We start from the raw sequence: 18,790 nt of genomic DNA, 5'->3' as shown, positions 1-18,790 counted from the left end.
CAGGGTCCAGCTGGCCCCGGTCCCCGAGAGGTCATCTGTGCAGAGAGACAGGACCACAAGGGAGTTTCCTGTGAGCTCTTAAAACCCCACAGCCTGGCGCCAGTGTCACCGTGTCTTGAAGAAGTGACAGGTGTTAGAAGAACCAGCTTCCAATGAGTTAAAATGTCCCTTTTGGAATGGGCGTCCCAGGTTTTGCTCTCGGTCCCCAGATGCTGTGGTGAGAACGTTCAGACCTTCCTGGGTCCAAACACTGGGGGCTTCCAGACAACATTCACCTTCCAGGCCAGTCCATCTTTTTTTTTTTTTTTTTGGCCCGGGAAGAGTCACCCTGAGCTAACATCTGTTGCCAATCTTCCTCTATTTTGTATGTGGGTCGCTGTCACAGCATGGCCACTGACAGATGAGTGGTGTAGGTCTGCACCTGGGAACCAAACCTGGGCTGCTGAGGCAGAGCACACAGAACTTAACCACTAGGCCATTGGGGCTGCCCCTGGGCCAGTTCATCTTTAAACACCTCCCAGAACGTTGGCCTCTCGCTGCCAAGGACCACAAGAGGTTCGACAGTACATTCCAGAAGGCAGCCACGCCAAGCAGGAAGTGTCCTGGGGCCAGGAGCAGCCTGCCCTCCTCCCTAGCAGGACCTACCACCCACTGGCCCTGCCACGAAGGTTCCGGGGACCGGACTCTGGGCTCATGGCCACCGGGCTGCATGTCCCAAGCCCCTCTCGCCACCACAGGCCCACCTGTGGGGACTCTCCGACTGCCTGGAGCTTCTACAGGGCCTATCCTGGGCTGACCCGCCTGGACGCCCGCCCAGGATGCCTGTTATCAGGCCTACCTGTGTCCCAACCCAGGCTGGCCTTGAGCCGCACCTCAGAGGCCAGCCACTGGTCTGCAGAGATCCACCCCTGCCCTCCCAGCTCCGTCCAGCTCCTGGCTCCAGGAGCTCGGGAACAGGACAGACTCATTGGCCCATGGACTCTACTCCATGACCTCAGCCGATGCTCAGCCTTGATCAGCTGCGTCACAGGCCTCAGGTGCTGTGGCCCCTCAGGAAGCAGGAGTCCCTGCTTAAACCAGAGACATTCCCCTGGGCCCAGCGGCTGGAGGTGACCACGTCGTCTTAGGTATGTCCCGGACACTTAAAGACATCACCAATAGATGTCAACCAATCACATCTGCGAGGGGCCTGCAGCTTACGCCCCTGCGAGGCCTGGCCAGGCGCGCACGGCCCCACGTCACCCTTGGCGGGTTTCTCTGGACTGGGCGTGGTGGGCAGTGCCAGATGGCAGAGGGGGCTTGAGGGAGTGTGCTTCATGTGGGGTCAGGACAAAGTCTTGAGGTGACAAATGTGCCAGGCGAGATGACCATTCCAATCAGGGGAACTTTGGCCCCTCTTTCTCGAGGCATCTCCTTTGTCATCAGGATTTCAAGGTCTCGATCCACATGGGGAGGGTGGTACAAGGCTCTTCTTTCAATCAGATGGAAAAGCGCCACTGGGCCCACCCTTGAGGCTGGTTTGGCTGGCGGAACTGACGCCAAGGCTGAGTGCACGTGGGTGCCAACACCCACCCTCTCACCTGCAGACCCCGGACATACATGAGAAGCCGTAGCAACCCCAGAGCGGGCAGCCCTCGGCTTCGAAAGGCCGGCACGGGGTGTGAGGCCCTGGTCTGCTCGTTTCCCAGGCAGATTGGGACGACTCCCAGGGGTGTGGGGCGCCCCTCAGGGTGAGGCCAGGACTGAATTAAGTAACGCAAACTGTGGGAAGCACCAGCAGGGGAGGTAGCAGAGACTTGGATGAACTGGTGACAGAAGAGAAGCCGGCGAGGCTTTTTCTTACAAGTTGAGTAGAGCGACACCCAGATGTACCAGGTTCTGCTCAGGTGTGTGTTTAGCTCGTCTCTGAAATCCTGGGCTTAGGTGCTGGCCTCTGCCGGGGGTGGGGGGAGGGGGGAGGGTCTCCTTTCTTTCTCTGGGGGCTTGGTGACAGGGGAGTAAGGCCAGACCCCACCTCCCTTGCAAGGGGGAGGGACAGCAGCTGTGTCTGTTCCCGCCTGCCCCACCCACCAGCCTGCCGACCTGGTCAGACAGGAATCCATTCCCAAGCAGGACACGTGCCTGGGCCTGGGGATGCCTGGACGAGCTGCATGTGGACTGGCTACTTATGAATTAAACCTTATTTTAAACATACCAGGAGGATTAAGTGGACCCACTGGTGACACTTCTCGCTGACCTGAAATACTCACCCCCTTTTTAGGTCTGTGCTCTGCACCTGAGCTTCCTTAAAAGAGCCTGTCCAGAGCCAGTCCTGGCAGAGCCCACTCTGATGGCACCCACTCCGATGGGTGCCCACTCCCCAGAGCCCACCCCACAGAGGCCCCCTGGAGGAGCCCACCTGGCAGACAGGTGGACGACCACGCCCACTCACCCATCAGGCCGCTGAGGAAGACGCCGTAGAGAGACAGGCCGGTGGTGGCCGCGTTCCACACGGTGCCGATGACGGCATACAGCAGGATGGTGCCCAGATTACCGAAGAAGAGCCGGTTGGGCATGAAGTAGCCAGCATCCAGCACAATGGGGGGCAGCAGGTAGAAGAGGAAGACGGTGGGCGTGAGAGTGAAGGAGGCAATGTGGTCAGCCGCCCAGACGATGCCACCTAGCACCAGGCCCAGCACGATGAGCAGTGCGCTCTCCGGGACGACGCTGGTGACCTTGTGGGACAGGTGGAAGCCTGCGGGGGACAGAGGGGTCAGGAGGCCGGGACTCTGTTGGGGATATGCTGTTGACCTGGGGGGTCAGGTAGAGGACTTCAGGGGAGGGGAGAGGGTACCAGGGGCCCGAGAGCCCACCCAGTGAGGCCCCCGGGGAGTGGGCCAGCTTAGGACCCCGGAGGCAACTCATCTGCAGAGCCCACCGGGCCCACTTCTGGCGCCGCCAGCACAGACATGAATGGTGGGCAGGTTCCCCCCAGAAGCCGGTGCCCCTCCCCAAGCTGCACACAAGCTGACGGGGACAGAACTGGGCTCTGCCAGCGACGCCGTGACCCACCTTCTGGGCCTCCCTGTTCACACCCGGGAAGAGGCCAAGCTGGCCACGCCTTCAGTGGTCCCCCCAGTGGCTCTGTGGACACACAGGCCGGCCTCCCCCGGAGGGGCCATGCTGACACCACAGGACAGACATGGCCTGGGAGGCAAGGCCCCGCCTCCAGGTCTGTGAATGCTTCCCCTGGCCCACCGCAGGCCCCGCCAGGCCACCTGGCCCAGAGGACGCCCTCCTCAAGTGTCTCCCCATCTCCAGCTCAGAAAACGGCCCCCTCCCCCCACGGGGAGCCCATGAGGGCGTGTGAAGAGGTGGCTGCCGGGCAGGCAGAGCCCCCAGGATAGAATCAGGCTGGAGGGACTGCACTGGGGCTTGCGGAGGAAACCCACGCTGGGTGGGCAGAGCACGGGGTGCCCGTGTCCCCAGGCCCTTCCCTCCCTCGTCCCTCGGTGCTGCATCCGGTGACTGCCACCTAACCTCCCACTAACTCGTCAAGGCGCAGAGCCCATGCCCAGCCTGAAGTCCAGCTGCCTCGTAATCTCCCTTGGAGGGACCCACACAGGCCGTCCCCTCTGTCTGGCTCTCCTGGGGTCACAGCCCCCTAGGAATAGAGCCTTCTGATGCCAAGGTCTCCGGGGCTCCCAGACAGGAAGAGGCTTCACTGCCCAGGTTAAAGCTTTCCGGGGACAGTGGGGCCCCAGAGGTCCCCCCTCCACCGGCCGGTCCCCTCTGCCCCCGGGCCCCTTGGCCCATCAGCCTCGCCAGGGCCGTAGGGTCAGAGTCCTTGCGCTCTGAGTGAGGCACCTGCACAGACCTTTTGGGGCCCAATCCCTCCTTTGTTCTATTTTAAGACCCAGGGAAAAAAGTGGTGAGAATTCCTATGTTAAGCCTGATTCAAAATAGTCGGAATGTTGACAGAAGAGGTTAACTCCCTTGGCCTAAATATTTGGGATAATTGTCTCTTTCATTTCCCGAAGTTCTGTTTATTGAGAGATCTTCTTTGACATTCTAAGGAGAGTTGTCTCCTGAGACGACAGGACCCTGGCTCCCTGCAGAGCAGCTGGGAGAACGGGGATGCAGAGCGCAGGGCACTATCCCACAAGGGTCCAGCGGCCAAGGGTCCAGCAGGTGAGGCTGACCCGTCTAACCCGCACATCTCAGGGGAGGAATTCTGGGGCGAGGCTGGGTCTGGAGGGCTCTGATCCAGCCACACCCTTCCTACCAGGCAGCCTCGCCGAGCTCTGCACCCTCCCTCTTTCCTCACCTATAATTACGGGGTCATTGCAGGGGTGAGGGGCTGGCTCTCGAGGGGCTCCCCCAGGACAGGGGTCCACATCATCCTTCTATCCCCAGAGACAGCCCTCTCCAAGTCTGGGTGAGGAGGAGAGTGGCAGGTGCAGGAGGGGATCCTCCAGGTGCACCGTGGCCTCCCTGACCCCACAGTCACCAGCGACAGTCCCGCTCTGAGCTCCGGGAAGGATCAGCTTTCAGCCAGTAGAGGCAGTATGGGTTAACGCTCCGGGGATCTGAGGACCCGCTGGGGGTCCCTGCCCCTAGTGCCCCGCAGGCCCTCCAGAGCCCCCCTGCCCCCACTGCACATCCTGAATGCCGACCAAGGTTCCGTTTTTCCCTCTGAAAGTTTTCACACACGGCAGGGGGCAGCCTCTCTGTTCCCCCCAGGATAGTCCCCAAGGAAGCTGGCAGAGGGAGGTCCCACCTTCATGGAGCTCTGAGGCCCTGGGAGGCCAGTTCCTCAATGTTGCAACGTGACTAACAATTACCAATACGTCGAGGCACATGTGATGAATGGCACCAGAGGGTGCCCGCCTCGAATGAGGGAGGATGTTTCTGAACACAGAGGGCAGGTCCCCGGGGCCCTGCCTTTGGGCGCAGCCTGCCTGCTCGCCCAGGCTCCTTAGCAGGAAAACATCAGAGGGCTTGGCCTCACTGAGGTCTGCAGGCTCAGGCCCCCCAGAAGGAGACTCTCTGATAGCCTGGGAGGGGCCAGGATGCTGAGAAGGAAGGGCAGGCATCTGGCACGCCTTCCCGGGCCCACCTCTGCTCACACACGATGCCCGAGACCCATCCTCAGCACCACCTGCTCCCCAGACCCAGGCGCAGGGTGAAGGGCACAGAGAAACTAGTTTCTTCCCGTGATGGCCGCACCCCCGGTGGGCCCTGTGATGATGGAGGCTGCCATGTGCTTTGGTAAGAGACCTGGGAGGCTGAGTCCCTGCCCCCGCCATGGCTCACGGGCCTGACGGCCGGCCGAGCCCACAGGGCGGTGCAAGAACCCCTGTGGGTCCCGGGCCCCACTCCGGACACCAGACTCAGCAGGGCCTGGCCGGCCCAGGAACCTGCATGCTAATGACCACTCGGGAGTCACGCTGCGGGGTCTCCGTGGTGGACTCTGGACCCCATCTGCTGTCACAGGAAGGACTGGGCATGTGTCCCCTCCATCTGGAGCCTCCATAACGGCTTATTAATGTCCACAGATAGCTGGGTTCATCTTCTTCTCTTCTTTCCTAACGGGCTTGGTGGAAGGCCGGTGGTCCCTGCCCAGAGATGCTCTCTCCCGCAGGCGTGGCCCTCTCGGGGTCACGGTTGCCCCCGGCCCACACCTCTGGACCGTTGGTGAGGGGTGCCCTTCTCTAGGGTGGAGACGATGTCCTCTCCTGTCCCCACGGATTCCCAGCCAGCCCCCCACAGCCGTGTGGAGGGCCACTCCCCAGAGCTCTGACCATGTTCCCCCAAGCTGCTTTTCTCTTCCAAGTGTGCGTTTTCCTTTTGTTCCTCACGCCTGGTGGGGCTTGGTGGGGTTACGTCTGTGACATTCTCTCACCTGCTCCTTTCGCTCTTTCAGGTCACAACCAGGCGCCTGCCCAGTGAAGCTCCGGGGGCGGCTGGGCTGTGGGCCTCTCGGAAGGTGGAACTGGAGACCAAAAGACGAGGGCCCGGGGCCGGGCTCAGGGAGCACCGGATGACCCCTGGGCTCTCGAGAGCTCCTGCCCAGGCGGCAGTGAGGGATGGCCTGGAGCTCGCTTCAGCTTCAGGATTTAGTCCTCAGCCACAGTCTCCTCCAAAACTAGAGATTTGCAGCGGATCCTGATCACTGTGAACTTACCTTCCACAACGTTGGGGCCAGCGGGGCAGGAAGGTACGGAGCCAGGCTCATCTTGAACAACAACAACAGAACTTTGCACTTGAGGAACTCGAAGGACTTGCTGACACCATCGGCTAATCCTGTGCCCCGTTCCTGCGTGATGGCTGGTTACTATAAAATCTTATTAATTAGAAAAACGGGTGCAGGAGAGACAGGCTGACTCACGACCACATGCCCGTGCTCAGAAGTAAGCCCTGAAAATGCACAGGAAGAATCATGTGGACTTTTCACACACCGAGAGAGAAATACATACACACACAAACACAGTGCAAGGGCCATCACAGTCTTGGCCATCACAACAGTGGACACGCCCTTCCTGAAGGCTAGGCCCCTAGAAGCGGGTGGGAGCGTGTGCATTTCAAAGTGGAGAGCACACCTGTGTCCTGCACAGAGCTCGCCTGTCACACCTGCCAGGTGGGGGGCGTGCCTGTCCTCATCCCAGGCAGGGGAGAAACTGCATCTCCCGGCAGATCTAATCTAACATTCTCCTACGACAAGTGAGGTATGGTTATCGTTCCACGTTTGGGAGACATTCCTCCCTTTTCTGTGGACATTCGCTTCTCCTTCGCCAGGTTGTCCTCCACAGCTGGCGCCACACACACGGGGTAGGGCTGAGGTAGGGCTGTCTTCACGTCCAAAGGTGCCGTCACCTCTCCTTTTACTATGTTTACGTTGTTTGGTGCATGAGACACCTTCTACTTAGGTAAACTTATTGGCTTTTTGTTCTATGGCTTCTGAGTTTTGTGTTATGCTTAAAGACTCCTCTGTTTTCTACTAAACTTTTAACATTCAATTTAACTTTACTTGAATTGAACAAAGAAAATATTTAAAAATAGTTGTGAACCCGAAGGACCTGCCCATCCCCAGAGAGAAAGTCCTCCCACGCAGATGTCTGTTCCCGACGTCCCTCTGGTCTGCACGTGGCTCTCGGGCAGCAGCATCCGTGGACAGCCCGTTGTTCCTGTGAGGCTGGCCTGCTGCTGTCAGGCAGTTGTGTCTCTACAGCGTGGCATCGTGACCTCTTCTCTCCGACTGCATGGATTCAACACTCACCACGGCTGCTCTGCTCCCAAGTCTTAACCTGTATCTTTCTTCCTCCCTCGGGTGGCTGGCTTTCATCCTCTCACGTTTGGGGATGTCTGCTTGATGCCGGCATGGGAACCGGACAGCACTGGGCTGTGTTCTGGGGTCGCAGAGCCAGAACCTCCCACAGGCGCTGCCGTGGCCTTTGGCCCTGAGAGGTTTATGGCAGAAGGGCCAGACCAGCCTGGTTTTTACTCATTTATTTCAGCCAGGGGGTCACTTGTTTGCTTGTTTTCTCTGTCTAGTTGTCAGAAGAAATTTTTTATCCTTGAGAGCATCCTTACAGCAAGGATAAAGCTCAACCTAATTTTCCTCCTTCCCCCTGATGTTGGGAACGTCTTTGCAGCCTGCAGGGTCTATTCTTCTTCCATTTCAAGGACACTTCCTGGAACGTCCTAATTCCCCCGACAGCCCCAGGCCAGCCGACCGGCTCCACCTCTGCTGATCCTCTCCCAGCGCAGCATCTGCTGACGCCCCGTGTGGTCCACGCAGGCCCCATGCTCATCGCTCACTGTCGACTCCGGGGCAACACACGGCACCCCGTGTGCTCGTCCACCAGTGGCACAAGCGCCCAGAACTATGCCCTGTGCACAGTGGGAGCAGCACACGCCTGTCGAACAGCACGAAGCGGGTGTTTCCAGCCTCAGTGCAGGAGTCTACGTCTGTGGCCTCCGCTGGACCACACGGCTTCTCCTTCATCGGGACGGCCCCCCATCAGTGCATCTGTCTTGTCCTTTCTGCTCTGCGTTCCCCGGAAACCTCTCTGACCTTCCTGTCCTGGCGGGGGTTCGACTCCACGCCGGCTCCATCCTGTCCCTGGCTTCTCGCTTGCTTCTCTGATGTTATTCTCTAACACCGTGTGAGTTCTTCACCAGTTTTCTTAGCTATGAAAACCCTCTTTGTGACTTCACTGTTTCATTGTCTCAGTTTGTGCTCCTGTTTTATTGGGTTTGTATACGACCCTCCTCCGTGAAGTAAAGCTCTCTGGGGATTTTTCTTCTGTTTCTCGGGTTACATTTTATCCCTGCCTGCCCTCCTGTTTTCTACAATACCCGTCATGGCTGCCAAGGTGTTTCTTCTTGTCCTGTTCCTGCCTGACAGGGCAGCTCTGTACTCTCTCTGCACCCTCGTCTGTGGGGCAGAATTTTCTGACTCCACTTGCTGAGTTATCTGGGTCCATGTGTCTCCTCTTGAGCCGGAGTTTGGGGCAGGAAGTTATGTCCTTCTCCTGTGGTCTGAGAGGAGAGCTCTGTGGTGGGCAGTGAGGAGAGCTCCACTGGACCCTTGTTCTGTGCCCTCACCTGGCGTCAAGTTGGCAGCTTGGCCCCGCCAGGGCTGGGCCTTCTTTTTTTTTTTTTTTTTTTTGTGAGGAAGACCAGCTCTGAGCTAACATCTATTTCCAATCCTCCTCCTTTTTTTTTTTTGGCCCCCAGACCCCAGTAGATAGTTGTATGTCATAGCTGTACATCCTTCTAGTTGCTGTATGTGGGACGTGGCCTCAGCATGGCCGGAGAAACGGTGCGTCGGTGCGCGCCTGGGATCCGAACCCGGGCTGCCAGTAGCGGAGCGCGCGCACTTAACCGCTAAGCCACGGGGCCAGCCTGAGGGCTGGGCCTTCTGGGCCTTCTGCTGATCCCTCCAGCCCAGCCCAGGCCGGGTGGGCCTGCCAGTGGACCGTTGGCCTCTGGTAACTGGTTTATCTTTGTGGTTCGGGGACGAAGGGAGGGCGACAGTCTCGATTGGTCTAGTTCTCCATCTTTATCCAGGACTCGAGGGTCTCTGGTTGATGGGAATTGACGAGCATGTCCCGCCAGCCTGGGACCAGTCAGGCCCCGCGGGCGGCTCTCCCCATCTCCCGTGACTCCCCTTCAGACGGCAGTCCGCATTGTAATGAGCTAATTAAACTGAAGACTCAACTGATTTTAAGTGGCAATTTGCTAGTGGTTCAGCAATTAAGCACATAATGGCGTTTTAGGAGTCTGTAAGCCAAGTTCTTGCCCCAAGTGCCCTGCGGGCCTGGCTCCTGCTGCTGGCCGGTGGCGGGGCTCTCCGGCTGGAACTGGGCCCAGCCTGAGTGGTGCTGTCCACAGCACAGGCAGGGACACGGCTCCTGGTCAGGCCTGAGTCACTGCAAGACAGATGCTTCCTTCCTACCCACCCTGCACATTATCAGGACACGATGGTAACACTCGTGTTGCCGGGTTATCGTGAACGCTTACTGAGATGATGGGAGGACTGAGAACCGCACATCAGGGCCTTTCTTTCTACCTGCACACCCTGCCCACGGCCTGTGGCCCATGAGAGGGAAGGCGGAGAGGCACCCACAGTTATTTCTGTGGCAACCTCCAGTCTGAGGGCTGGGTTCCTGCCGCCCAGGCAGCCTGGTCTTCTGGGGAATCATGTCGGGAGGGGACCCCGGTGGTGGGGGTGCGAAACTGAGAGAGGGCTGGTGAGGTGAGGCTCCCAGCTCCCACCTCACTCCCACCAGTGTCCCTGTCGCCAGAAAACCTGGCACCTCTGTCCGTATTCTGGGGCCACGTGCTCAGGTGGGCTTGGCCACCAAGACTCCAGCGGTGGCCGTTCTCCCAAAGAGAAAAGCTCGGCAAAGGCAAGTTTGAGCAGCAACCCCACGCACCTCCTCAGGACCCACTGCTCTGGGGTCTCCACATCCAGCCTGTCTCAGACCCTGAGCCACAGACACAGAGAAAAGCCAGGGTCCTCAGGCCACCCGCCCTCAGAGCTCCGGGTGGCGTGATTGGAAGCGAGTATGTGGTGCAACCCTCTGCATCAAAATTCCACTGTGTTTGCTGGGGAAAAGCCAAACTCTTTAGGTTGGAAGGGCCGAGGAAGTCTGAGACCCTGAGGAAAACAGAGACAGAACCAGCTGCTCGCCGTGTGCCTTGTGTGAGAGGGCAGAGAAGGCGTGTCGCTGTGCCGGCCCCACACTGGGCTCAGCTGGAGCCAAGACGGGGTTTTGCAGAGAGAAGCCGGCTTCCCCGCACACCGTGGACACATCAGGGGCAGCAGCTTACGACTGCGAACATCTAAGGTGCTGGTGCAGGCGCAGCACAGAGACACACGTCCAGGACTGAGGAGACAGAGCGAGGACGACAGTAGGAGATGGGACAGAGTCGTCCAGGACAATCAAAGCATGCCAAGAATGCAGAGGCCATGGCAGAGCTGGGTGAGGTGGGTCCGGAGCGCCCCTCCTTTGGCTGGTGCCTTCCGACAGGGGAGCGCTAATGGAGCGACTTCCAAACCACAGGTAACTGATTGCCGAGCCTGGGGAGTTCCGGCTAATTAAGCACGAACGGCTCGGCGGCAGGATGGTAACGACAGGGGAACACACGCTTTAGTTCTAATTACAAACCCTCTGACCAATGTCAAAGGTCAGGAGGCGCCAGCCGGCCAGCCAGCCATTTCTGGAGTAGGACCCGGACAAAGCGGGTGCCGGGGGCTTGGGAAGGTCATCGCTGACGTATGTCACGCCCCTTGGAACAAGCTGGAGACCCAGGCCCTGGGGTCAGGCCCTGCATGGCCGCTGCCTCCAAGGACCTTTCAACAGGATCCAGCTGATTCCATGCAAATGCAACAGCACAGTAAATCCTCTGGTTTTACTTTAACATGCGTGAGCCGTGGTCAATTAAACCTGCTTGACAAATAACCAGACTGAACAGTGAAACCCTTTCCAGGGAAAGAGTGGAAAGCACAGGGGGACGACGTGGCGTATTAGGATGAGCAGGTCTAGATTGGACCAGAAATGTCACACTCAGGTGCACAGACACACAGACACAGACACACACAGATACATACAGACACACACAACACAGACAGACACACAGATACAGACACACACCACACACAGCGATAGACAAACACAGACACACACAGATACAGACACACAGATACATACAGATTGACACAGACACACAGATACAGATGCACAGGCACACACACACAGACAGACACACAGATACATAGACACACACAGAACCACAGAACACAGATATAGACACACACACAGATACTTACAGACAGACACAGACACACAGAAACAGACACACAGATACATAAAGACACACACCACACACAGATATAGACAGACACACACACACAGACACATACAGACACACACAACATACAGATATAGACACACACAGACAGATACAGACACACACACATGTACACACGCAGGTCCCCAGCACTAACTCTCCAGCATTCTCTACAGACAAGGTGTGGGGTCTCCTTGGCACTCTTCCAGGACAGGGGCTGGCTCTGCTCCACCTCCAAACAGTCCACACCTCTGTGCTCTCCACGTCACTGGATGAGGTCACTCAGCATAGTGCGAGGAATTATAGTAACTGTGTCATCCACTGAGCCCAGGGCAGCAGGTAAAGATATATATAGTGTCTGCAAATATTATCTAACAGACCCCACAGCACCCACTTGCAAGGATGTTCCAGAAGGGTGCTCCGAGGCCACCATCAGACAGGGCCTGGCCCCGGCCTCTTCCTGGGGAGGGCTGTGCAGGGAGTCCTGATCTCCTGAGCAGGTGGTGTCGGCCATGTCGGAAGGTGGCTGCGTCCTGCACCACGTGCGCAGGGCTTCGAGAATAACACAGCCCTTTCAGGACTGGCCCTTCTGCTCACAAACCACAAATGTTTTAAACATCGCACGTTTACAAAACATAAGCAAAGTTTGTCAATTTTTTTTTTGTGTGTGAGGAAGATCGGCCCTGAGCTAACATCTGCCAATCCTCCTATTTTTTTTGCTGAGGAAGACTGGCCCTGGGCTAACATCCATGCTCATCTTCCTCTACTTTTATGGGACGCCGCCACAGCCTGACTTGACAAGTGGTGCATCGGTGCACGCCCGGGATCCGAACTGGCGAACCCCAGGCCGCCGCAGTGGTGCGCGCGCACTTAACTGCTTGCGCCACCGGGCCAGCCCCAAGGTTTGTCAATTTTTAAACTAAAAAATGAAAATTGTTAATGGCTTCCTAAGGAAGCAGCAGATTTTTCAATTCTGAGCCATCGTGAACAACAGATGTGAGGACAGGAGGAAGGCGGAGCCTCCTGCAGGCAGCCCCAGCCAGCGTCAAGCACTAGACAGAGACCCAGAGGAGCTTTGTGTAAAAATAACACCGTCATCCTGTATTCACAGGAGCCCACACCAGATGCCCCCCGTTATAAGGCAGGCAGCAACCACCCAGCGGGTGTTAGTGATAATATCATACATGATTATACACATTAATAATAGTAAGTAGTAAGTGTTGTCAAGTGGACCCATGAGTGAACGGCCTGGGCCTATCATGTCACCCGTAGAGCCGGAGCCAGAGCACCAGCTGAGCCCGCAGCAGTGGCCCCTGCACACTGCAGTGCCTTCTCCTTCTCAATCCCTCTTCTGTGTCAGTCTACTCCTAAAGTACTCCACGTACAAGGATTACATATCGTAAGATTTGCTTTCTTATGATTTCACGATTGGCTCTAACTTAAACATTCGAGAGAAGGATTTGTGAGAACTGCATCTTTATGGCTGGGTACCGGTGGAGTAACTCCTATTGTACCAACTCTCCTCCAGGTAACAACCATGAACTCTGGAAAAAATATGTAAAGCAACCACTTAAGACACTGAAGAGAGACCAAAAGGAGGCAGAAAATGAAGGGGGCTCTAAACTTTGAGGAAGGGATCAGCACTGGGCAATTTCCCTTTTCTTAATGACTTTTTCCAGAGGGCAAGTCCCAGCTGGGGCCCTGCAGAGAAGCTGCAACTCAATAGAAACCTGTAGTCTCACTGGATTGAAAACCAGAGGACAGAGATCAGGGTGACCACGGCAACTGAAATGTATGGGGCAGATCCCAGAAAGGAAAGAGCCAGACAGGCTGAACCCCAAATTCTGTGTATGAACTCTTTCCAAGTCTCTGGCTGATCCTTGAATTACACATGAGAGAGGCAGGTCTCAAGCCACTAACAGAAGCTAAAAGAGCTGGACAGAGATTTCACTGCTGTCACCACAGGAGACGTATTTGTAGTTTCAGTCCAGTCCTGGTAAAACAACAATGCAGCAGCCACAAAACCACAAAAATCAATGCTCTCCAGAGGAACATAACAGAATAGAGTCTCCATAATGTATCAGTCACAATGTCCTGGAAACAATCCAAAATTACTAAACATATGAAGAAACAGGAAAATGGGACCCATATATCAATGGAGGCCTCAAGATGACCCAGACATTGGAATTAGCAGACAAGGATTTAAAAACAGCTATTATAACTATGCTCAAGGATATGAAGGAAAACATGCTTGTAATGAATTAACAAACAGTAAATCTCAGCAGTAGAACAGAGCAGGGTTGGCAAATTTTTTCTAAAAGGGCCAGATAGTAAATCGTTTAGACCTGTGTACTATACAGTCTGTTTTGCAACTACTCAGCTCTGCCATTTAGCACAAAAACAGCAGCACATGAGCCACCTAAACAGATGAGCGTGGCTATGTTCCAATAAAACTTTATTTACAAAGACGGGTGGCCAGCCCAGGGTCTGTCACCTGCTGACCTCTGAAACAGAAGATATATGAAAGAACCAAACGGAAAATCTAGAATTGAAGAATTTAATATCTGAAATAAATTGTTCAAAGAATTGGTTTACCAGCAGATAGAGATGACAAGAGAGACAGTGAACTTGAAGACAGATCAGTAGAAATTATCCAATCAGAAGGACAAAGGGAAGAAAGATAAAAATGTAAACAGAGCCTCAGCAGCCCGTGGGACAATATCAAAAGGTCCAATATATATGCAATTGGAGTCCCAGAAGGAGAGGAGAGGGAGAATAGGGTAGGAAAAATCTGAAGAAATAATGGCCCAAAACGTCCCCAGTTAGATGAAAGACATAAATTTATAGATTTGAGAAGTTCTTCACATTGGATGATTTCTATTGATCTATCTTCAAGTGCAGCTGGGATAGGTGTGAGAAAAGCTGAGGGCCCAGGACAGGTAAGTTTGGGTGGGGAGGGGCCTAAAAGCTGCAGGTCAGAGGTGAAGTGCGGGCTCAGGTGCCTGAGCTCCTGGAGCTCGTGGTGAGCTGGGTGGGAGCTGGGGCCAGGGCAAGACCTCAGAAGAGGGAAGGCAGAGGAGATGCCCCCAGCCCAACCCAGAGCAGAGCCCCATAGATCAAAGTCATGGGGTTGATTTAACGATGCACAGGGCAGGATGCTGAAGTCACGGTGATTGGGTCACCAAGACCTGACTGAGCTCTGGCTGTGATAGGTGCACCGGCAGAAACGGTGAAGGTTGGCAGAAGTAAAGGCGTCCACACGAGAATCACAGATCCCCGAGCAGCACCACACCAACCCCCTTTCTCTGCACGAGACGTAGAAAGGGCCGGAGAACGGTATGTATCTGGTGACCCTGCTTTTATAGGATGTGCAAACTGAAGGCTGGTGGCCCGCTAGGCTCGACAAACCAGAAAAAGCATTCTTCTTCAAAGTTTTAAGTTTCAAGAACATAAAAAGTCAGTTCCACTGTCCGAAGCCGTTGTGAGAGGAGAAAAACTTCAACCTCAAATGGGGTTGGTGGTCGACTGGCTGTCTGAAGACTGACTGTAATGATCAAACTCATTGTAAAATCCACTGAAGCAGAGATACAAAGATACTTCACTTTGGGGTGGGGTTGGGGGCATGTGAGGGACCCTTGAAAAGGCTACAAGGAGTTTGCAAACAGATTCCCCACAGGGAGCAAGCATAGATCTCTTTGACCTTTATACCTTCATGTGAAAAATTCCAGCAAGGCTATTTTCTTAGGACATCTTTTGTGCAGATAAAATGTGTGGCAATGTCCCAAGGCGTTGTAAACCAAGCCGGTGCCCACTCACGTGGCTGCCCTGTCGCTGAGGTCACCACAATCAGGACGCTCCCAGCACTGTCCCCGGAAGCCAGGACTTTGTCACAGGCCACTGCCTGGACACAGAGTAGTGGGAAGTGATGGGGACTATTGATATTTGATATTGATGCTGAGCTGCAAGAGGACAAAGGACTCCTCTTTCCCAAGATGGGAAGACCATAAGACGGCCACCAGCCCAGAGGCCTGCATGGGCACCAGATCTGGAGAATAGCTGGACTGAGGTATGTAAACCGTTCCTGGAGGCAAACAGCATAGCCGAGACACCCTTCACAGGTTCCCATTGTTTACCCCAAAGGCAGGAGGGTCAGGGGCCAAGGGCAGGCCCTGCTGAGTGGCCAGGCTGGGAGCTGGCCCTGGGGCATCCTTCCCCGTGCTGGGGCCGCCCCATGGAGTGGCACCTATCGGAGGGATCAGAAGTCACAGTTTCTGCACATTTGAGGGCTTTCTGTTCTGAAGGACCTGTCTTGCTGCTTACTAGCAAGTTATAGACTTGGTTTCCTTGTTGTGGGATCCTGGTCTAGACCTCTCTGGGCTGTTGTAAAGATGGAAGGTAGATTGAGGGCTTCTTCTCCAGCCCTATGAAAGCAAAAGGGGAAGGGGGTCATTTATTTTCTTTTAGTTTTTGGCCTGGCCAACAGGAAGGAGGGGTCTGAAGACACTGGCATCCCAGTCCCCCCACCCCATGGTCCCCACACTCCCCAGGGGCTGTGACGTCCTGTTCCCACACATGGGCACCTAGCCCGAGTCTGCCTCTGGGGGCTTTCGGGCGTGAAAACCAGCGGCTGGATCTCAGGAAGCACCCCCAAAGCAAGAGAGGAAACGCTGCAGAGAGGCAGCCTCAAATGTCATTGTCACAACCCTCACGGCTAAGGGACGGCACTGTATGCTTGACCAGAAAGTACTTTCAGAGATTTTAAAGACTCTTGACAAAAATATGAGAAACCATAAGAGCAGAAATTAAAAACTTAGCAGAAGAGTTGAAAGACGAAGCTGAAGAGATCTCTCAGAAGACAGAGGAATAAGACAAAGATACAAATGCAGAAGAGAAAACATAAGAGGAGTTGAGGAGGGCACAGGGGCCCAGCAGTCAAAGCACAAGACTTTCAGAAGGAATGAGCAGAGGAAACATTGACAGAACAACCACACACCTTTCCAGAATGAAGGACTTGTGTTTCCAGGGACTCAGCACAATGGAAGAAACCAGATCTACCCCAAAGCCTCATGAGAAAACCAGCGAACACGGTGCGGGGCCTCGGGCACATAGCGGAGCACAGCAGCCTGCCAGGAGTTTGGGCAGAATTATTTAAGTACAGAGAAAACTGCACCACCACCAATAGGCAATCATTAACTTCAGGTAAAACAAAAGGTTGTATGGGAAATGGAAAAGCAATCCTGTGCTATCCCATGGCCAAGAGGACGTCGTGTGGTCGTAATAATGCACAGTGCTTGGTGGGAAACACCAGAACTTAGAGAGCAAGCATACGGGGGTGGGGGCGGGCCCCCCACGTCTTCCCTGGCCAGAGCCCCACATCTGGTAAGGTCACATCACAATTCCTCCCCACCTTGCCCACCTACACGTGAGGTCCTGGCCAAGAGAGCCTAAAATGCCCAACATACGTCAGCAAAGCCAGGAGCCACAGGGTAAGCATGCTGGCTGGCTGGCCTCTCTGGGCAGGGAGGGGCCGGGGTAAGAAAATCCCAAAGAATCAACAAAAAACTCCTGGAACTAAGAAGTGATAATAGCAAGGCTGCAGGATATACAAAGTCAATTGCTTTCCTATATACCCGCAATGAACATATGTAATTTGAAATTTAAAATGCAATACTATTCACATTAGCACCCAAAAAAAAAAAAATACCTAGGTATAAATCTAGCAAAATATGTACAAGATCTATATAAGGAAAATTACTAAACTTTGATGAATGAAATTGAAGAAAATCTAAATGAATGGAGAGATATTCCATATTCACGGACAGGAACTCAATATTGTCAAGATGGCAGTTCTTCCCATCCTGACCCATAGATAAAATGCAATCCCAATAAAAATCCCAGCAAGTTATTTTGTGGGTGTCAACAAACTGATTCTAAAGTTCATAGGGAGAGGACCCAGAATAGCCAACACAATATTGAAAGAGAAGAACAAAGCTGGAGGGCTGACACTACCCAACTTCAAGACTTACTATAGAGATACAGTATTCAAGACAGTGTGGGATTGGTGAAAGAACAGACAAATAGATCAATGGGACAGCATAGAGAGCTCAGAAATAGAGCCACAAAAATATAGCCAACTGGTCTTTGACAAAGGAGCAAAGGCAATACCACGGAGCAAAGACCGTCTCTTCAACAATTGGTGCTGGAACAACTGGACATCCAAGTGCAGAGCAATGAATCTAGACACAGACCTTACACATTCACAAAAATTAACTCAAAACGGACCAAAGACCTAAATGTAAAATACAAAACAATAAAACTCCCAGAAGATAACACAGAGAAAGCCTAGATGACATTGGGTTTGGGGATGCTTTTTTAGATACAACACCAAAGGCACAATCCATGAAAGAAAGAATTGATAAGCTGGACTTCATTAAAATTAATGAAGTCTCTGTGAAAGACAGTGTCAAGAAAATAAAACAAGCCACAGGCTGGGAGAAAATAGTTGCAAAAGACACATCTGATAAAGGACTGTTATTCAAAATATACAAAGAACTCTTAAAACTCAATAAGAAAACAACTAACCCAATTTAATAAATAGGCCAAAAATCTACACAGACATTTCAGCAAAAAAGATACACAGATGGCAAATAGCACATGAAAAGATGCTTCACATCATATGTCATCAGGGCATTGCAAGTTAAACCAACAAGGTCTCACTATCTTTCTATGAAAATGATTAAAATCTGGAACACTGACAACACCAAATGCTGGTGAGGATGTGGAGTAACATGAATGCTCATTCATTGCTGGTGGGGATGGAAAACAGAGCAGCCACTTTGGAAGTACAAAACTAAACAGACTTTTACTGTACAATCCAGCAATCAGACTCCTTGGTCTTCACCCAAGCGAGTCAAAAACTTATGTCCACACAAAAACCTGCACACATATGTTTATAGCATTTTATTCATAATTGCTAAAACTTGGAAGCAACCAAGATGCCCTTCAGTAGGTGAAGGGATGAATAAACTGTGGTCCATTCAGACAATGGAACATTATTCAGCGCTAAAAAGAAATGAGCTATCAAGCCATGAAAAGACGTGGAGGAAACTTAAATGCATATTACAAAGTGAAAGAAGCCAATCTGAAAACGTTACATACTGAATGATTCCAACCAACTCTATGACATTCTGGAAAAGGCAAAACTATGGAAACAGTAAAAAGATCAGTGGTTGCCAGGGGCTGGAGATGGAGGGATGGATAGACAGAAAACAGAGGATTTTTAGGGCAGTGAAACTATAATGGTGGATACATGTCATTATCCATTTGTTCAAATCCATGGACTGTACAACACCAAGAGTGAACCCTAATGTACACTATGGACTTCAGTTAATAATAATGTGTCAATATTGGTTCATCAATTGTAACAATGTACTGCACCAATGTGAGATGT

At 53.5% G+C, this 18,790-nt stretch overlaps 1 protein-coding gene across 2 annotated transcripts in view; it reads right to left on the bottom strand.

Moving 5' to 3' along the window:
• SLC9A3 (solute carrier family 9 member A3) overlaps positions 1 to 18,790 on the bottom strand; it is a 53,476-nt gene that overhangs the window by 19,384 nt on the left and 15,302 nt on the right. For both annotated transcript variants that reach the window (XM_058564414.1, XM_058564415.1), the window contains exon 2: positions 2,432 to 2,734. In XM_058564414.1, the coding sequence (XP_058420397.1) occupies positions 2,432 to 2,734 (303 nt within the window). The remainder of the gene's footprint in view (positions 1 to 2,431; positions 2,735 to 18,790) is intronic.

Source organism: Diceros bicornis, chromosome 20 (assembly GCF_020826845.1).
Source record: "Diceros bicornis minor isolate mBicDic1 chromosome 20, mDicBic1.mat.cur, whole genome shotgun sequence".
Taxonomy (NCBI): Eukaryota; Metazoa; Chordata; class Mammalia; order Perissodactyla; family Rhinocerotidae; genus Diceros; species Diceros bicornis.
The sequence above is the reverse complement of the archived record's forward strand: the minus strand, read 5'-3'. Positions and strand labels throughout refer to the sequence as shown.